The sequence below is a fragment of the Sarcophilus harrisii genome, chromosome 1, assembly GCF_902635505.1.
Source record: "Sarcophilus harrisii chromosome 1, mSarHar1.11, whole genome shotgun sequence".
NCBI classification, from domain to species: Eukaryota; Metazoa; Chordata; class Mammalia; order Dasyuromorphia; family Dasyuridae; genus Sarcophilus; species Sarcophilus harrisii.
Genome location: NC_045426.1, coordinates 680,422,481 through 680,439,928, shown reverse-complemented (window position 1 = coordinate 680,439,928; position 17,448 = coordinate 680,422,481). Strand labels below are relative to the sequence as shown.

The following is a 17,448-nucleotide window of genomic DNA, read 5'->3' as shown; positions in this document are numbered from 1 at the left end:
TTTTTTCTGGGTTTTTTGAAGTTCCTGACCTTTTATTCTTCCAAACAAACTTTGTTGTTATTTTTTTTCTGACTCAGTAAATTAATTTTTAATAATTTAATTGGGTGACATTGAATAAATAGATTAGTTAGGTAAAATTGTCATTTAAAAATTGTATTGGCTTTACTTATCCATGAATGGTACTTCAGTCATTTAGATCTGTTTTTATATAAAAAGTGTTTTATGTTTATGTTTATATACTACCTGTGTCTGTTGTAGCAGGTATATACTCAAATATTTTATGTGATCCAAGTATTCTTAAATGGTCTACAACAATGTTAAATAATATTGCTGATGTTGTAATTTCTCTATTTTTCACTTGATTAAATCTATTTTAACTTTGTCTGAGAGCATAATTACTATACCTGCTTTTTTACATACTAAATTCTACTCCTGTCCTTTATTTTATTTTTATGTGTATCTCATTTTTGTAATGTTTTCTAAAAGCAATATATTGTTGAATTCAAATTTTTAATCTGATGTCCATTTCTGTTTTATGGGTAAATTCATCTCATTCACATTCTAAGCAATGATTAGTTGTATATTTTCCTCCTTCCTATTTTTCCTTGTTATCCTTCTCACTCTATCTTTCCTGACTTCTCTGCTTAACTTCTACCCACTATCTTGCCTTCCTCCTATTCCTATCCTTCCTTCTAAAAGTCCCTCTCGTATTCTCTCCTCCCCATCCTATCCCCTTGCCTTCTACTTCTTTCTCAATTTAGAAGATTTTCATTCTCTCTCTCTCTCTCATTGGATCACTTCACACCTCCACCAACAATGCATCAGTGTCCCTATTTTCCCACATCCTTTCCAGCATTTCTCATTTTCCTTTTCCCTGTCATGTTAAGGGAATTGATTGTTTTAATGAGACCACTAGTGGTTTCTGGAAGACACAGGTGCCTACATTAACAATAAATATACTTGGGGTTCTTTTTCTAATACTTTATCTCAGAATGGTCCTGGGAAATTCTGAGAACACCCTTAGCATCTATAATAGTCAGTCCCAGTGACTGTGATTTCAGGGCTAGCTTCAGCAAAATGGAAGGCAGTATAGAAGGAAAAACCTGTGTTATTTAACCAAAGCCTAGTGAGTAGTGTTCTGTAACAAAGAAAGGAAAAAGCTTGGAGTCCTCTCTCTCGTGGATCCTTTTCCTGTGTGCTGTCCTTGTACAGGAAAAGATGGTTTTTATTTCAATGTTATCCCTGAATGAGCTGTAGAGTTTATCTTTCCTTCAGTTAGAACATCATTTCACTGAAGCCCTGAGCAGAAATTGACCAGAATATACAAACAGAATATATTCTTGAATAGATGTAGAAAAATCTGAGCTAGGATTGGGATTTCTGAGCCAAATGCTCTCATGTAAGTGCTTGCTTTCTACCATAGAAAAATATTCAGATAGGTAGTGTTTTCCATACAAAAACTTAAAATCTCCACGTCATATACTCTGTTTCATCATTTGAGATACCACAAAATACATTTTAATGAAATGTGGCTAGATTACCTCATATATGTTGTTTTTGTGGTAAAACAGATACATAGTCCAGTTCAAATCCAGATTCATATACTAGCTTTGTCACCCTGCCTCAGTTTCTTCATCTCTAAAATGGGCCCATTAGCACCTGTCTCCTGATACTTTTGTGAAGACCAAACGAGATATTTGTAAAGTCTTTACCATAATACCTGGCACAAAGTAAATGCTATATAAATTCTTGTTCCCTTCCTTTTCTCCATGTACATTTATTCTCTTCTACTACTGGTCTTTAATCTGTATGAGAGGAAGGAGGGGGTCTTATCTTGTGATAGACAAGTAAAGGAGTGAGTGGGGCATACACATGAAACACTTTTAAGTTTAGTTTGAATTATCAACATTTTCTCCATCACTTTCTTAAATCTAGACTATCAATAAAACAATAACAATCCACGATTTGTAGAGTTTATTTATTTCCAAAGTACAGAAGCTCACATTGGATATTTAACAATCTCATGAGGGTGGATTTGACATGGCCCCAGCACACACTTAGTCATCCCAGTCAATCAACAAGCATTTTATTAAGCATTTTGCTCTATGCCAGGTATTGTACTAAGTTCTGAGGTTACAAAGCAAGGAAAAAAGACAGTTATAACCTTCAGAGAGCTTTCAGTTGAATAGGAGACACAATATACAAACCACTATATGAAACAAGAGATGATAATCTTAGAGGAAGGTCTGATGCAACTCAAGGGGTTATGGTGAGGAGAAGCCTTCTGCAAGAGGGATTTGAACTGAGTTAAAGGCATCCCTCCTTCATGGAGGAGGGATGATATTTCAGGAATAAAGGACAGTCAGTGAAAAGGTGTGAAAGGAATAGCAAGAAAGCCAGTGTCGTTGACTTGCAGAAGATGTGGAAGGAGGTCAAGTCAGAGAGAAGACTAGAAAGGTCTTCTTTCAAAAACAATTATTGAGAAGTAGCTAAGTGGTACAATGGCTAGATCTTAGACTTGGAATCATGCAACCCTGAGTTCAAATCTGGACTCAGAATTTTTATATCTTTATAAAATAGAGGTAATAATGGCACTCATCTCATAGGATTATTGTGAAGATAAAATAAGATAATATATGTAACAGCCCCTATTTAATAAAGATACTTAATAAATGTATATTTAACCAAAAAATAGGAAGGAATTAAGGATATAAAAAGCATTAAAATATAGAGGATTTTATATTTAATCTTAAAAGTAATAGGGACCACTGGATCTTAATTATACAGTACCTACTAAATGACAGACATTGTGCTAAGCATTTTATAATTATTATCCCATTTAATCCTCATATCAAATCTGAGAGGTAGGTACTATTTTTATCCCCATTTTGTAGATAAGGAAACTGAAGTGAAGTGACAGTCACCCAACTAGACAATGAATTTCAATTCAGCTCTTCCCAGCTCCAAGTTCATTAACTACTATGCTGTCTAGTTACTCCAATGTTAAGGTACCCAAAAATATTATTAAATTTTAAAGCTTTTAAAAAATTGAAGTTAACATGGGGTAAGCCCAAACTCCCTATGCATCTATCATGAAAATGGGTTAGTGTAGGAAAAATTGGTTTTCTTCTGTTTTTTAACAAAAAAAAAAAAATCTTAAAGGAGGTGGTTGAATGAAACCTATTTCTGGAGAAGATAGAGGAATTCAGTGTTACTCCCATACCAAACCTCTAGCCATGAAAGCTAGGAAACCTTTTGAACAAATCATTTCCCTAAGCCTCAGTTTCTCCTGTTGGAATCCTTTTTTTAGCTTTAGGTCTGAGTCTATGAATCTTGTAAGTAATATAGTGTGATTGGTAGTTCTAATCTCCATCTGTGGCCTCTGAGGTCAAATCATTTAACTTACTGTACTCTGCCTGTTGTCTGTGAAATGAACAGAAAGCAAAACCAGTTAGAAACCTAAATTAGAATTCTTATTAAACTTCTCAGGAACCTACATTCTAAGGAAGGTACATTACAGAGTTGTCTTTTTGTACAGAACACCATCTGAACGAGGGAACAAGAAATCGCTGAGAGCCAGCTAGCTGTCCATGAAACGTCACTCCCAACTTGAATGAATTTAGTTTGAACCTATCCTCTGGAATCCTAATTCCCTCAGACATCCTTCGAGATGGAGCTTCACCCATTTGTATTTGCTTCTGTTGGCAGGATACAGAAATTTTGAATACCGCCATTCTCACTGGGAAAACAGTAGCAGTGCCCATCCGAGTGATCTCCATAGAAGAGAACAGCGCCGTAACGGATATCTCAGAATCAGTGGAGTGTAAGTCCTCTGATGAAGATGTCATCAAAGTAAGTGCCCTTCATTTGCAAGCTAGACTTACTAGGAGAAGGAGCTAGAGTATACTTTGCTTGAGTGTGTGAACCTTTCACAATTCCAAAAAGCCATCATTTGGTTCAGTGAATTAAAAAAAATTGCTCCCGTGCTTCTCCTATAAACTTTTTGTAAAATTGATTGTTTTGTATAGAACTCATTAGTCAAGTCAACAAACATTCCCTATGTGACTGGCTCGGTGCTAATCACTGAGGATATAAAAACAAGGGAAAACCATAGTCCTTGCTCTCAAGAAATTCGAGTCTAAAGGGAGATAGGGAAGACAACATGGAAACAACTATATTCAAACAACCTTTATGTGGTATGAATTGGAAATTATCCACAGAGTGAAGGCATTGTATTGAGAGGGATGGGGAAAGGCTTCTTGCAGAAGGTGAGATTTTATCCTAAATTTAGATTAAACCAGTTGTTGGAAAAAAATTTCAGATTTGGAACTTTGTACCACCCAGATATGTCTTTCTTTGCTTCTAATAATGCCTAATCCCAAAGTGTTCACTCTCCATGCTGTGGAACTTTTCTCCATGTCTTTCCTTAAATTCATCCCATTATACTGGACATCTTTGATTTCTCCCAACTTCATGAGAACACCATTGTAACACTCTGGATACCCACTGGTCATCTCTTATCCTCACAATGTGATCAGTCTATATTTTTTCCAATTACACATTTTCTTGGTCATATACTTCATTCTTATTTTTCTTTGAATTTCCAATTCTTCCAAATTGCAGCCCAATACAGTGATGTGGACATTGGAAATCAGAGAATCACATAAAACCTTAGCTTTTTAGCATGTGAGATCTATGAAGTTTAAGCCATACTTTAAAAAATTCCTGTAATAACATACCCAAGAAGGACTATAGTGTAGTAAAAGCCACCAAATCTCCAAGAAAATCATTCTACTTTGAGGCAGATCATATAGGTGGGTCACCTATATGATATAATGGATAGAGTGCCAATCAGAAGATCTCTTCTTTCTGGGTTCTAATCTGTTCAAATACTTACTAGCTCTGTGACCCTGGACAAGTCACCTAACCCTGTTTGCCTCGGTTTCTTCATCTGTAAAATGATCTAGAGAAGAAAATGACAAACCACTTCATTATCTTTGCCAAGAAAACTCTGAATTGGGGTCACATAGAGTCAGAAATGATTGAAAATGACCAAATGACAACAACAAATTAATAAGATTTTCTTGCCATTAACTTTGATTTTGCCTCTTCACAGCTCTTACCTATAATATCTAAATCTACTCTGATATGTCAAACAGAAGTCATATTCTGCCTCCTAAAGACAACTATCCATGTATTTGAGCATTCCTCTTCCACCCCACATTCCTGGATCTTCTCTTGCACAACTCAAACATGCCCAATTCCTTCAACCCATCATAAAATATTGTGAAATAAAGGCCCATAAACTCTCCTGATTATCCTCTTCTAGATGCCGTCTTGTTTATAAAGTATTTCCTCAAGTACAACTCTCCAGATTTGATGCAACAAGGGAAGTCTTCAAATCAACTGTTGCCTGCCTTTTCCTGGAATTTACATCCCTCTAAATGCAGAACTTTTTAGCTGCCACATCTTTCTCCTGATTCATTGAGAATGAAGGTCATGAAAATCCTAAGTCTTCTTCCAACAAACTGCTTTCTCCCTTGCCTTCTCCATCCTGTACTTATGGAATTAAATTTTTAAACCCAAGAGTAAAACTTTACATTTGTCCCTATTGAATTTTATCCTATTAAAGTCAGTCTCAAACTCTAGCTTATCAAGATCTTCTTTTGAATCTTGACTGTCTTTCTCTTTGTTAACTGTATCTCCTACTTGGTATCATCTGCAAATTTGATGCCCTTATGTGAATCATCAATAAAAATGCCATAAACATAAACACTAACAAAAAAGGAGTGGGATCAAGAGGAGATCCTTCAGATCTTACTTTGGATACCTTCATCCCCACTGACATTGAACTACTAATGACTAATCTTTGAGGTAAGTCATTCAGCCAGTTCCAAATCCATTTAATTGTATTATCTCTACTTGACATCTTTTTATTTTCCCCACTCCCTTTTCTGTTGAATAAAGGATTGACTTTAGGTCAGTTCAACTCCACCAACTTCTAGTAAGCACCTATTAAGCAAAGGCCCTGTACTAAGAACAAGGAAAGGGGGAAACCCCATAGTTCTTACTCCCATAGAGCTCACAATGATCTCATTGTTCCCAGAAGGGAAATCTTTCCCATACTATGAGTCTAAGAATTGTAACTTCAACAAAAATAGTATTAAAATAGCATGAAATATTTTAGCAAATACTTTGCCAAAATCCAGATGTAATTCATTTGATCTTCTAGCTTAGTGACTGTCAAAAAATGGAAATGAAATTACTCTGTCATGACCTGTCCTTACCCAAGTTGGACTAGTCTTTTGCAATCATCTATTCCTTTTCCAAATGACCAACAACCATTTCTTTAACAACCGCTTCAAAATTTTTTCTTAGAATTGAAATTGAATCCAATAGCCTATAGTTAATAGACTGTTCTCTTAACCCTTTTTTTAAAAAAATGGAATAATATTTGTCTTTCTCAAATCTTTTGATAGCACTTCCTTGTGACACTCACTCATTCATATACTCTCAAATAACACTGACAGTGTCTTAGTAATTACATCAACTGGTCCTTTCCATACCCTGATATATAGCTCCTCTGGGGTAGGTGACTTTAATCCATCAAAAGCAGATATATGATACTATTTTTTCTTTCTTAGTCAACTCAAATATCAGCTCTCCTTAGCTATTTTTGTGATGACTAGTATGGAGGTCATTCTCTTTAGCACAGAAACCATTTTAAACTGTTTTGTTTTGCAAAAACAGTTTTGAACAGCTCAGCCTTCTCTATCGTCAATTATCATTTTCTATCTACAACCAAGCAATGATCCTATGCCACATTTGCTCTTCAGTGAGAGATTATTAAATATAAATTAATATTGGAACATGAAAATGTTATTTTTTTCCTTCATTCTTTCTCTTCTATAATTTCTCATTTCTCTTCTTTATGCTTCAATTAGTCTATTTCTGCATTTCTTGCATGAATCAGCTTTGGGATAGCTCCTAAGAACCATCAAAACCAATGATTCTATGAAAATATCAACAGTGTCCATCCTTTAATTGGCATGAAAGTTACTGTGTATTAAGGTAAATGGAAACTTGAGAAGAAATGCATATGGGAATCCTCAGCAGAAAGCTACAATACACATTAGCCTGGTACAAAGAGGGCACTCAAAACTTAGTTTCTGATTTAGTTGGTTTGATTTGATTTGACCTCAAGAGAGAGCAACTCCGCCTTGTTGGATAAGTGTGGAGAAAGTTCATTCTACAGAGGAATCATTGTTTTGTTTTAAGAATAATAGCTAAATGGGCAGGCATGTCAGCAGTGCCCTTCTGCTGCCTTTGTGGAATGTTTGATGTGAATGAAAGAGACACTTGGCTCCAACTTCCATTCTGTTGCTTTCCACCCCGGCTGAAGCACCCCCAACCCCCAGCACACTCACAGCTCCCATAAGACCCACAGGGTTATTTGGTTTTTATCATTGACTCCTGGTGTTCTCTGAAGGCAGAGGCTCTCAGTGTATTGTGGTTTAAGCTTTTGTAGGAGACAGACAGCCTTGGCTGAATTTTTTGGGAAGGCTGTTGGAATCCATCTGTCAAACATCTCTAAGATAAGATAGAAACAAAGAAGCAAATTTTCACTGGGTTTTAATTGAGCGGATTTTTCAGGCCTCTTTCCTTTGCTTATAACACATGTTGTTCCAGGAAGATTTAGACAAAGAGGTTATTACTGTTATTTTCAGAAAAATATTCAGTTTTTGCCTCCAGGGAAATAAGTAGATTAGAACAGAAAATTACCTGCTAAAATAACCAGAGTGCCCCTAAATGTTAACAAGAAAGTGCAAAGTGCACCTCAAATGGAATTTTAGCCACATGATTACTGTGTACTATGATTAGTACATAAATATGCCCAGCTTATAAGGAGTCACTGAAGCAGTAAACCGTATTGCTACCAGTCTAGTTACCAGGAAGTGTTACTGGTTGAGAATCTGTTGATAATAACATGCCATCACTCCCTAATACAGGCTTCCTTTGTTTTCTCTCTTTCCCTCCCCCTTCTTCTTCTATTCTGTTCTTCCTTTCTTTTATCTCTTTCCCTTTCTCCTTCTTATTTCTATACCTATGCCCTCTTCTCCATAGCTATGCCCTGAGTCATGTCTTAAAGCACAGGAGTGCCCTCTGGGCTAAAGAAGTTTGTAGACTTTGATTTCCCCAGTCATTATCATTAACCTCCTAAGCTTCCATGACCTCCACCTCTCACAAATATTCAATTTCCATGATCCAGAACTTGGAGATTTCTCTCTTGAACCACAACCTCCCAGTTTTTTCTATCTCTTTGCATTCATTCTCCCCAAACCTATTCTTTATGTCCACCTGAAATTCTTATCTCTCCCACTTCTCTCTTCTCACCCAGTCCTCCCTTCTATTCTAGACACACTTTCTTCTCCATTCTTAGTCTTGACTGCATAACTATACAATATCGTATATCCTTAGTTTCCTTGTTTTATTGACACTTGTGACTGGCCATACCACCTTCCATCAGCCATCATTACGTTCTCTGCTTCAATATCCAGGCTGTTGAATGCTATTTGAGGAAATTGTGCCAATTAGATACAGCAAAAATCTGTTATCTTCTCTCTATTTGGACCATGTTTTACTTATACTTAATTGGCTGTCATCCATCCTCCTCACAACAGTTTTTCCAGACCTTCCCATTTCTCCTCCAGTTTCCTACACTAGCCTTGGTTTCCACTCAACAAAGTACCTTGCTTCATACTTTATAAGAAAGAAGAAAGCATCTATCTTCCATATTTAATACCTTGAAAACCATTGGTATTATTCCCTTTCATTGCTCCAGTCTCTGATGAAAATGTAGTTTATTTCCCTGCTGAAACCAGACTCTTATTGCTCTTGATTTTGTCTCTTCAAGAAGCTTGCCCCTTTAATTCCCACCTACCCTTCAAATTATTCAATGTCTTTCAATATATTGGCTCCTTTCTTACTGCCTATAATCATACTCAGTTCTCCTCCATGCTCCAAAAACTCTCACTTGACTCTAGCATCACTTAATTGATTAATCTATATCTTTCCATTCTTCTACATTTGGACTCCTAGAAAAAAATTATTCCTCTCATTGTCTCCATTTTGACTTCTTACATTCTGTCTTCTGACCTCAAGACTCAATTTTCTAATATCCCTCTGTAGATACCAAGAATCCCCTAATTCCATTGTTCATACTTTTTTGACCACTCTGCCATATTTGATGCTGTTGACTACCATCTCCTACTAGATATACACCTCATTCTTCAGATTTCCATAATACTCTTGGTTCTATATCACTTTTGGTTCTGCTTTTCAACTTATGCCTTCTTGGGTTTTTTTGTTGGATCATTAAACATGTTCTACTTCTAATTTAAGTGTTCCCCATGACTTTGTCCTGGATCCTTTCATCTCTCAAAACTCTATTTCTTAATGATCTCACAGGTTACCTTTAATTCCATTATTATCTCTGGATGATTTCCAGATTTATCATATCAGCCTTACTCTTTTTTGGGCCCAATGCCCATATCACTACCTGCCTGCTGCTTCTATATCTTCCACAGGTTTGCATAGATATTTAAACTTCAGCATGTCTAAAATGAAAATCATATAGAAGATAATAGATTCCCCTCTCCTCTAGGCTTCTCTATTTCCAGGGAGGCAACCACTATCCTTCCAATCCCCCATCTGTCTCACCTCAGCAATATCAAAGAGCTAGTATGGAAATAGGATAAAACATACTGAAGTTGAGCTGAAGAAAACTTTGGTTCTCAGAGGTCTCAGATACTTGCTAACTGAGTGAAACTGAACAAATCACTCCTCCATTCTCCATTCCCTTTATTTTTTTTTTTTGTCTGCAAAATGATAGTGGTGCAGTGAATGGAACACAGACGCGGAGGCAGGAAGATTCTTCTTCCTGTGTTCAAATCTAGCCTCAGACACTTACTAGTTGTGTGACCCTGGGCAAGTCACTTAACTCTGCCTCAGTTTCCTCATCTGTAATACAGGCTGGAGAAGGAGACAAATCCTTTGTCTGAATTCAAATCTTGCTAGATGTGTGGTCCTGCATCAATCACTTCACCTCTGCCTAAATTTCCTTAACTGTAAGTGGGGATAATAATAGCACCTATTTCACAGTATCATTGAAGTGGCATTTGTAAAGCACTTTGAAAATGTTAAAGCACTTATAAATGCCATTGTTCTTGTTCTTTTTGTTTTTTAGTCTGTCCCCTCAATGGACTTCTTGATCATTACCTAATTTGGGCTCTTATCATTCTTCGCCTATAGAAAGTTAAAGCCAAAGAAATGAATTTCAAAATTCCACATCATGAAGAAGAACATTTGTTTGGAAATTAGGCAGAATGAAAGTAACTCCCATGGAAGTTAAGGAGGTTAATGACCTGGGAAGTAAGAGGAGAGAGAGTATTTTAAATGTTTAATAACTAGGTCTAATTATTGGACTTCTGGACTTCTATTCTCTTCTTCTATTCTTCTAACTATTGGACTTCTATTCTCTTCTCTCTCCACACAGCTTCCAAGCTAATTTTCCTAAAACCAACATCAGACTGTGTCTTTTCTTGGCTCATGAACCTTTGGTAGTACCCTGTGGTCATTAGATTAAAATATAAATTCCTCAACTTGACATTTACCCCCATCCCCAAAAAAAATCTGTTCATGACTTCATATATATGATTATTATATCTCTTGCCTTCTCAATGGATGGGGGAGGGATGGAGGGAAGGAGATAATTCAAAACTAAAAAGAAAATTTAGAAAACAAAACAAAAAGCTTAAAAAATAACCTTACCCAGCTTTCATTTCCAAGTCCTCCATTTAATTCTCTTCACAGATTTTACATTTTACATTTTAGGATCAAGTGACCTATTAATCTTGTTTTCCCTTGAATTCATTTCTCCAAGTTTTGCTCAAGATGATTTCCTAAATAGAATACACTCCCTTTCTACTTACACAATTTAGAAATCTTGACTCCCTTCAAAGTTTTGCACATATATGACTCCTTATTTAGTTTTGTTCTCCTGATTTCTCTTTCCCTCCTCAAATAATTACATGTATGGGTTATATACATTTTTGTGTATGTGCTTTTTTGTTTGTATATTGTATCCTTTCCTTCCCCTGATAAAATATGAACTCTTTGAGGGCAGAGACTTTTTGTTTTGTTTTGTCTTGTCTTTCTATTCCCAGAAGCAAACACATTGCCTTGTAGTTAGCAGGGGCTTGACGAATTGAAACACCTGTGTTTCTGAAACAGTTGGAAGTACACAAAGATGAGTAAAACAATTGACTCAAATGTGATTGATCATTTTTAACTGCATGGATACAATTTTGGTGCAACTTCTTAAAATACAGTTTCTTAATTAAAAAAAGTTTAGTGCTTCCTATATGTAGAGCATTATTCTCAGTGCCAAGCAAAATGTAAAACTTTGAGAAAACATGTCCTCATCTATGAGTTTCACATTAATAAGTACCTGAGACAACAAAAATAAAAGTATAATTAAAATATTACATGATAAGTTCCTTAAAGACTTAAGAAACAAGTTGTTATGTAAGGTCTGAGCATTCATTATAAGTGGGATAATCAGGGAAAGTTTCCTGAGACAGACAGCATATGCTTTTTGTAAAATTCAATGAGTTAACATTTCCTCACTGTATACCTACACTGTACCTCATTTTCCTACTCTCTAAAGTATAATAGTTGTGGTACATTTCTCTAAGGCTACCATTTGTTTCCCTCATATTGTTTTGAGAACATCACTAGAACTCTCCAGCATGCCTTTCTTCCCTAGGAAACTTGTGATTGGGAAATCTCATCATGCAGCAAAATTGGATATTTCCCATCAGTCCTCTCTGCCCCTCCAATTGGCTCCTTTGATTGGAGGGTGGGTCATGGACTTAAGGTTCTCTATTTAAAGAGGGTTAGAGCTTTGCTCTCCATCTTCCACCAGCTGCTACTTTGAGACTTCTTTAGAACTCTTCAATATGCCTTCCACCTGGTGACTCTGTTCCCCCTTTTCAACTTCCTTCCTTGTGTTGTTTTCCCAATTAGGTTTCTATCTCTTTGAGGGCAAAGATGATCTTTTTGTCAAAAAAAAAAAAAAAAATTGCATTTGTATCCCCAGTGCTTATCACAGTACTAGAAATATGGTTACATGCTCAATAAAAATTGACTTATTGATTCTTTCTGCTTTAATAATTCTCTGAGGCGTCAGGGATCATAGGAGAGAAAGGTGATGGAGTTGCTGAAAGAACTGAATTGAACATTTCTGAGTTGAGCCTTGAAGGATGAAGGATTCTTAGGGAGGCAACTTGAAGAAGGTGGGCTAGACAAATTTGTATTGCGCATATGACCATTTAATCTATGTAGCTATTTAGCTTATCTCAGCCTTGGTTGCCTTATCTGTAAAAACTCCTGAAGTTGTCATGAGGTTCAAATATATATCCAAGACTTTGCAAGTCTTAAAACTCTATATAGATGTTATTTTTATGATAAGTCCAACAAACATTTATTAAGTAACCACCTTGCCCAAATCACTGTTAGACATTGTGCAGGCCAATACAAAAGCAGCCTCTCAGCTCAGAAAGCTTTTGGCAAAGGTCTCTCCAAATTTGCCATTGTATGCAACTCCATGCCTCTACATAATCTTGAACTCCTTTATTCTACCTTTCTATACCCTTGACTTCCTTCAAATCTCAGCTCAGATGCTTCCTCTTCCTTATCTCTCCTATTTATGGTACTCTCTCCCTCTCAATTTGTCTTATATTTTTATATATAAAGGCATAAATTTAGTGCTACAAAGGCTTTTTGAGACCCCTACTATCCACAATGTATAAATGGAGATGTAGGAACAGATAGATTATGTGAATTATGCAGGGTCACACAGATAATGAGAGTCTAAGGCAGGATGGGAAACCAAGTTTCCAATACCATACTAGGTATCCTATAACCCAGGTGAAATATAAGCTCTCCGAGGGCAGAGACTTTTGTTTTTGTAACCCAAGAGGCTGGTATAGTGTCTTGAATATTTGATTTGAACTAAACTGGATTTTATTTTGTATTTATATATATGTGTTTGTAGTGTGTGTATATATGTTATATATTCACATGTATATTAAATATATATGTGTCTAATGTTTAGTATGCTGTTATTTGCCCTTCATTCTCAAAGAGAACCATGACATTAGGGAAGGAGATGCCATGACATGAATGTGAATTGGATCTGAGTGAGGGAGAGCTGTGCAAGGTCACCTGATTCACTTTCCCCTCTAGAGCCATCTGGGTCCAATGACCAGATATAAATCAGGACGACTGGAGATGGCCCAGGGGGGCAATGGGAAACCTTGGCCTTTTTAAGCTAAAATCTTCAACTGAGCTCAGTATAGATATATATGTATATTTGTGTGTGTTTGTGTGTTGATATAATGTATTTGTAATGTAGACATATAATGTGTAGTAGTAGAATACCTTTAATAGAAGTGGTAGAGAACCTCTAATAACTTAAAACTGGAGCAAGACTTTGGGGATAACCTATATAGTAGCATCAGTCAATCAATAAAATGGTATTTATTTGGCATTTACTAGGTGGAAAACCCAGTATTTACAAAGAGGAAAAAAGTAGACTAGTTTCTGCTCTCAAGGAGCTTACATTCTATAATTAGAATGGAGATAACATCTAAAAGAAGGTCAGATGGAAAGACCAGCAGTCCTAAGGATACAATAGTTATCCAGAGGTCCTTAAAGAAGTGAGTCTTGAAATAAGTGCCCACACTTAGAGAATCCTAAAAAAATCCTCCCCTCCCCCCCAAAAAAAGACCCACTCCAGCCCTAGGAGAACAGAGATGTGATTGTAGATTCAGGGACTGTTCCTGTAGTCATCATTCACTGTACTGCAAGGAGATCACCAGTTGCTGTGCTTGCAGAACACCTTTCTATAGGGAGTCTTGTGTTCTGCGGTTTAAACCCTCATTAGAAAAAGTTCATTTATTGAATTTATGGTGCAGCACACAAGGCTTCTGGGATGCCATTCCAGCTAATGGGTCCCAGTGCAGAGCTAAAAATAAGGCATATGTGTGCCTCGCTTTTCCCCTAGTGACAAAAGGTGCCTCCAGTTAGTTCAGCGCATGCAGAGTATCTGGGCTTGTTTGACAGCCTGATTTTTTCCCTAAGCTCTTGTCAGCATTGCCTCCTCTTTGCTACCAAATTTACTATTGATTTTATGAGCGATAAAAGACCTTGAGAGCTTCAGACCTTGGCGCAGTGGTCTTCACCTTCTGAAGTAAACTGGAGAAATTTGCATTGTGCTAAAAAGCAGGAGCTGTCAAAGAGAACTTGTTTGGGGTTCAAGGACTTGGGTTTGCATCTTGGTTTCACCAATGACCTTGTAAGTGAGTGACCTTGATCAAATAATTGTGCCCCCAAATCTGTTTCTTTACTGAAAATTGGAGAGAGGCTGGTGACAATTACAGAAGAGCTAAGCATATGGTGGGATGTGGGTATAATGAAATTTTACAAGCCCAAAAATTATGGAGATGGAGAATTAAGAGAAGCACTGGAAAACTTGTATGCACCAACAGCAAGACTGAGAGAAAGAGAGAGGATGGGAGAGAGGGAGAAGGAGAGAAAGAGAAATAATGGATGGATAAATAAATTTATAAGTAAGAAGATAGATGGACTGATGAATATGTAGGTAGGTAGATGATAAATGGACAGATACATAGATAGATTAATGAATAAATAGATGGAGGAATAACTTAATAAATCCACAACTGAAGCAACTAGCAAATAATTAACATAAAAATTATTAATGCTTTTTCTTTCAAATCATATGCGTGGATAATTCTTTAACATTAACCCTTGCAGAACCTTGTGTTCCAATTTCCCCCTTTCCCCCAACCCCTCCCCCTAGATGACAAGCAGTCCAATATATTTTAAACATGGTAGAAATATAACCAAAATTTTTTTAAAGAATCCCATGCAATTATGATGGTAAAATATTGAAATGAAAAAATGCATTTTCCTTTCTTCTTTGCAAAGGCAGGGGATTAGGATTGCAAAACATTGCTTTTATCACTCATATCAACAAACATGTATTGAGCGCCTACTCTATGCCAAGCATTTCAGGAGAGATACAAATTCAACATATATAACAGTCTCTCTGCATAAGGAATATACATTCTAACCTAATAGAATTGGTGTAGGTCAGAGCTTCTTAGGTCAGAACCAATGTTCTCACTTAAGAATCATTTCTAACCTAAAACCAATTGTGATCTCAGACAGGATGATTTCAGTGTTGGGGTTTTTTTCCCCCAAAGTTGGCCCAAGATCTTCCATTTTGTATACATATATACTTGTTTATTTTTGAAGGAGCCACATGGCTTACCCACAATGATGCACTTTGCCAAAAGACTAAATTATACAAACATACTTTTCTGCTCCATTGCTAACTGGGTTGTTAACAGTTGACGTGTTGGGAACACTACAAATGTCAAAGCTACTTAAATGATGGTGCTAAGAATGATAATGGGGGAAATACACACCATTCAGGGCCCAATTAGATGCCTTAGTTATAAAGGACGTTGAAGAGGCACTTTGAGACTATTTTCCACAAGAGCATGGGGTATGAGATAGACTTAAAAAGCTGAATGTTGCTAATCATTGATTGAATATCTGACATCAGTCCAGCATAAATCTTGTTCATTTAAAATCAACTGGAATGGACCCACCAATCCCAAAACTAGTTGATGCACAAGTTTTACCAAAGATCTCAGTGAGTAATCTTGTGGGTTTATTTTTCCTTTGAAGGAGATTTTAAGTTGATTAACCTGATTATTTGGTTTCATTTTTTGAATGCAATACAGCCTATATCATGTGTCCACTATGTGGAAAGTCACCAAGGATGCAAAGACAATTCAGCTGAAATCAAGAAACATTTGATAAATTCCTTTGATGTGTTATAAGCTGGGGATAAAAGGGAAACAGCCCTGACTTCAAGAAACTCCCATTCTAATTGGTCATTGGATCATAGGGCCTTAGAACAAGACCTAAAAGTGACCTTGGAAATCATCCAGATCAAACCCCATCATTTTACAAATGAGGAAATTGAGACTCTGAGAGGAAATATGACAGCTCAGTGTCAAATAGTGTCGAAGGCAGGATTTGAATCCCTGGTCTCCAGAAGAATTCCTTTGCGGGCATTTTTTCATTTTCCTCCAATTTCCCTTACTTGATTGAGAAAGCACAACCTTCTGAAAACTAAAACCAGACCTAGCTGAAGAGCCCATGAAGTGACACTACAGATTAGTACTGGTGACTACAGCTTGTTTTAAGATCAGATGATTTCCCCTCCACATGAACTCACGGATCTCAGTAAAATTAGGGAAATATTCATGGCAATGTCTAGCAGTGAAAATCCAATTTCAGAACTTAATTGCCTATGGAGGCAGAGCCAGGCTCCATTTATAGAAGACTTTCCATGTCACAGGTTAATAGTGTCATTGGTTTAGTGTTAGAATACACCTTTGAAATCATGCAGTTCAACCCCTCATTTTATAGATGAGGACTTTTAAGGCTAAAGAGGCTGAAAAATATCCCCAGGTAAGGTGCCCAAGACCGTTCAGCTAATAAGTTGCTTAGGCTTAATTTGAACCCAGAACTTCCCACTCACATCAAGTGCTCTCTGTCCTGCCTACATTGCCTCCACCTCTTACATCATGGAGCCAAAGGATATTATTTCTATTTGCTACTGATCTTCTTGACATCAAAGACTATTTTGATTTTCTATTTGTATATTTATTTTATTTTGTGTATGTACAGAATAAGCCTTACTAAATATTTTTTCCATTCCTTCATTCACCCTTTGAGCCATCACCCTTCCTCCTTCCAACTCTGTTTACCAATCACAGATTTACCGGTCTTTTGTGATCCTTTAGTCTAGATTCAGAGAGAGGGAAATTCTGCCTTAGAGATGCTGAATGACTCATCCAAGATTAAACATGGAATGAGAATTAGGATTAGAATCCAGATGTTCAGAGTCCAAGATCAAGCATTCTTTCTCCTTTTTGCCTGTTTACATCTATATGAGTATTCCCTGGAGAAGGCAGCATTGTATTGTAGGTGACATATCTTCAATGACTCAAGCTTGAGACTTGGAACACCAACGCAGGGATGCCAGGTTGGAGGACTATGTGTTCCAAGGCTCTCACTTGCTTCAAAATCCTTCTTCGGCTTCAAGGAGCTGCATCCTTCAGAGCCATTGAGGAAGAGGCTAATAGGAGAAAACAAAACCTCTGGACAGAACAAGCTAGGAAAGAGCAGGTTATTCTGACCCTGAATCTTTGGCTTCAAAGAACACGATGTTCTCATAAAGAGCTTTTACAAGGGACGATGCAATTGATTTATAAGTCATGTTTT

The 17,448-nt window shown here is 36.7% G+C and overlaps 1 protein-coding gene across 1 annotated transcript in view; it reads left to right on the top strand.

Moving 5' to 3' along the window:
* Nucleotides 1–17,448, top strand: part of TMEM132C (transmembrane protein 132C) — a 500,219-nt gene that overhangs the window by 434,175 nt on the left and 48,596 nt on the right. Inside the window, exon 5 of the mRNA XM_012542340.3 lies at nt 3,709–3,852. Within this exon, the coding sequence (XP_012397794.2) occupies nt 3,709–3,852 (144 nt within the window). The remainder of the gene's footprint in view (nt 1–3,708; nt 3,853–17,448) is intronic.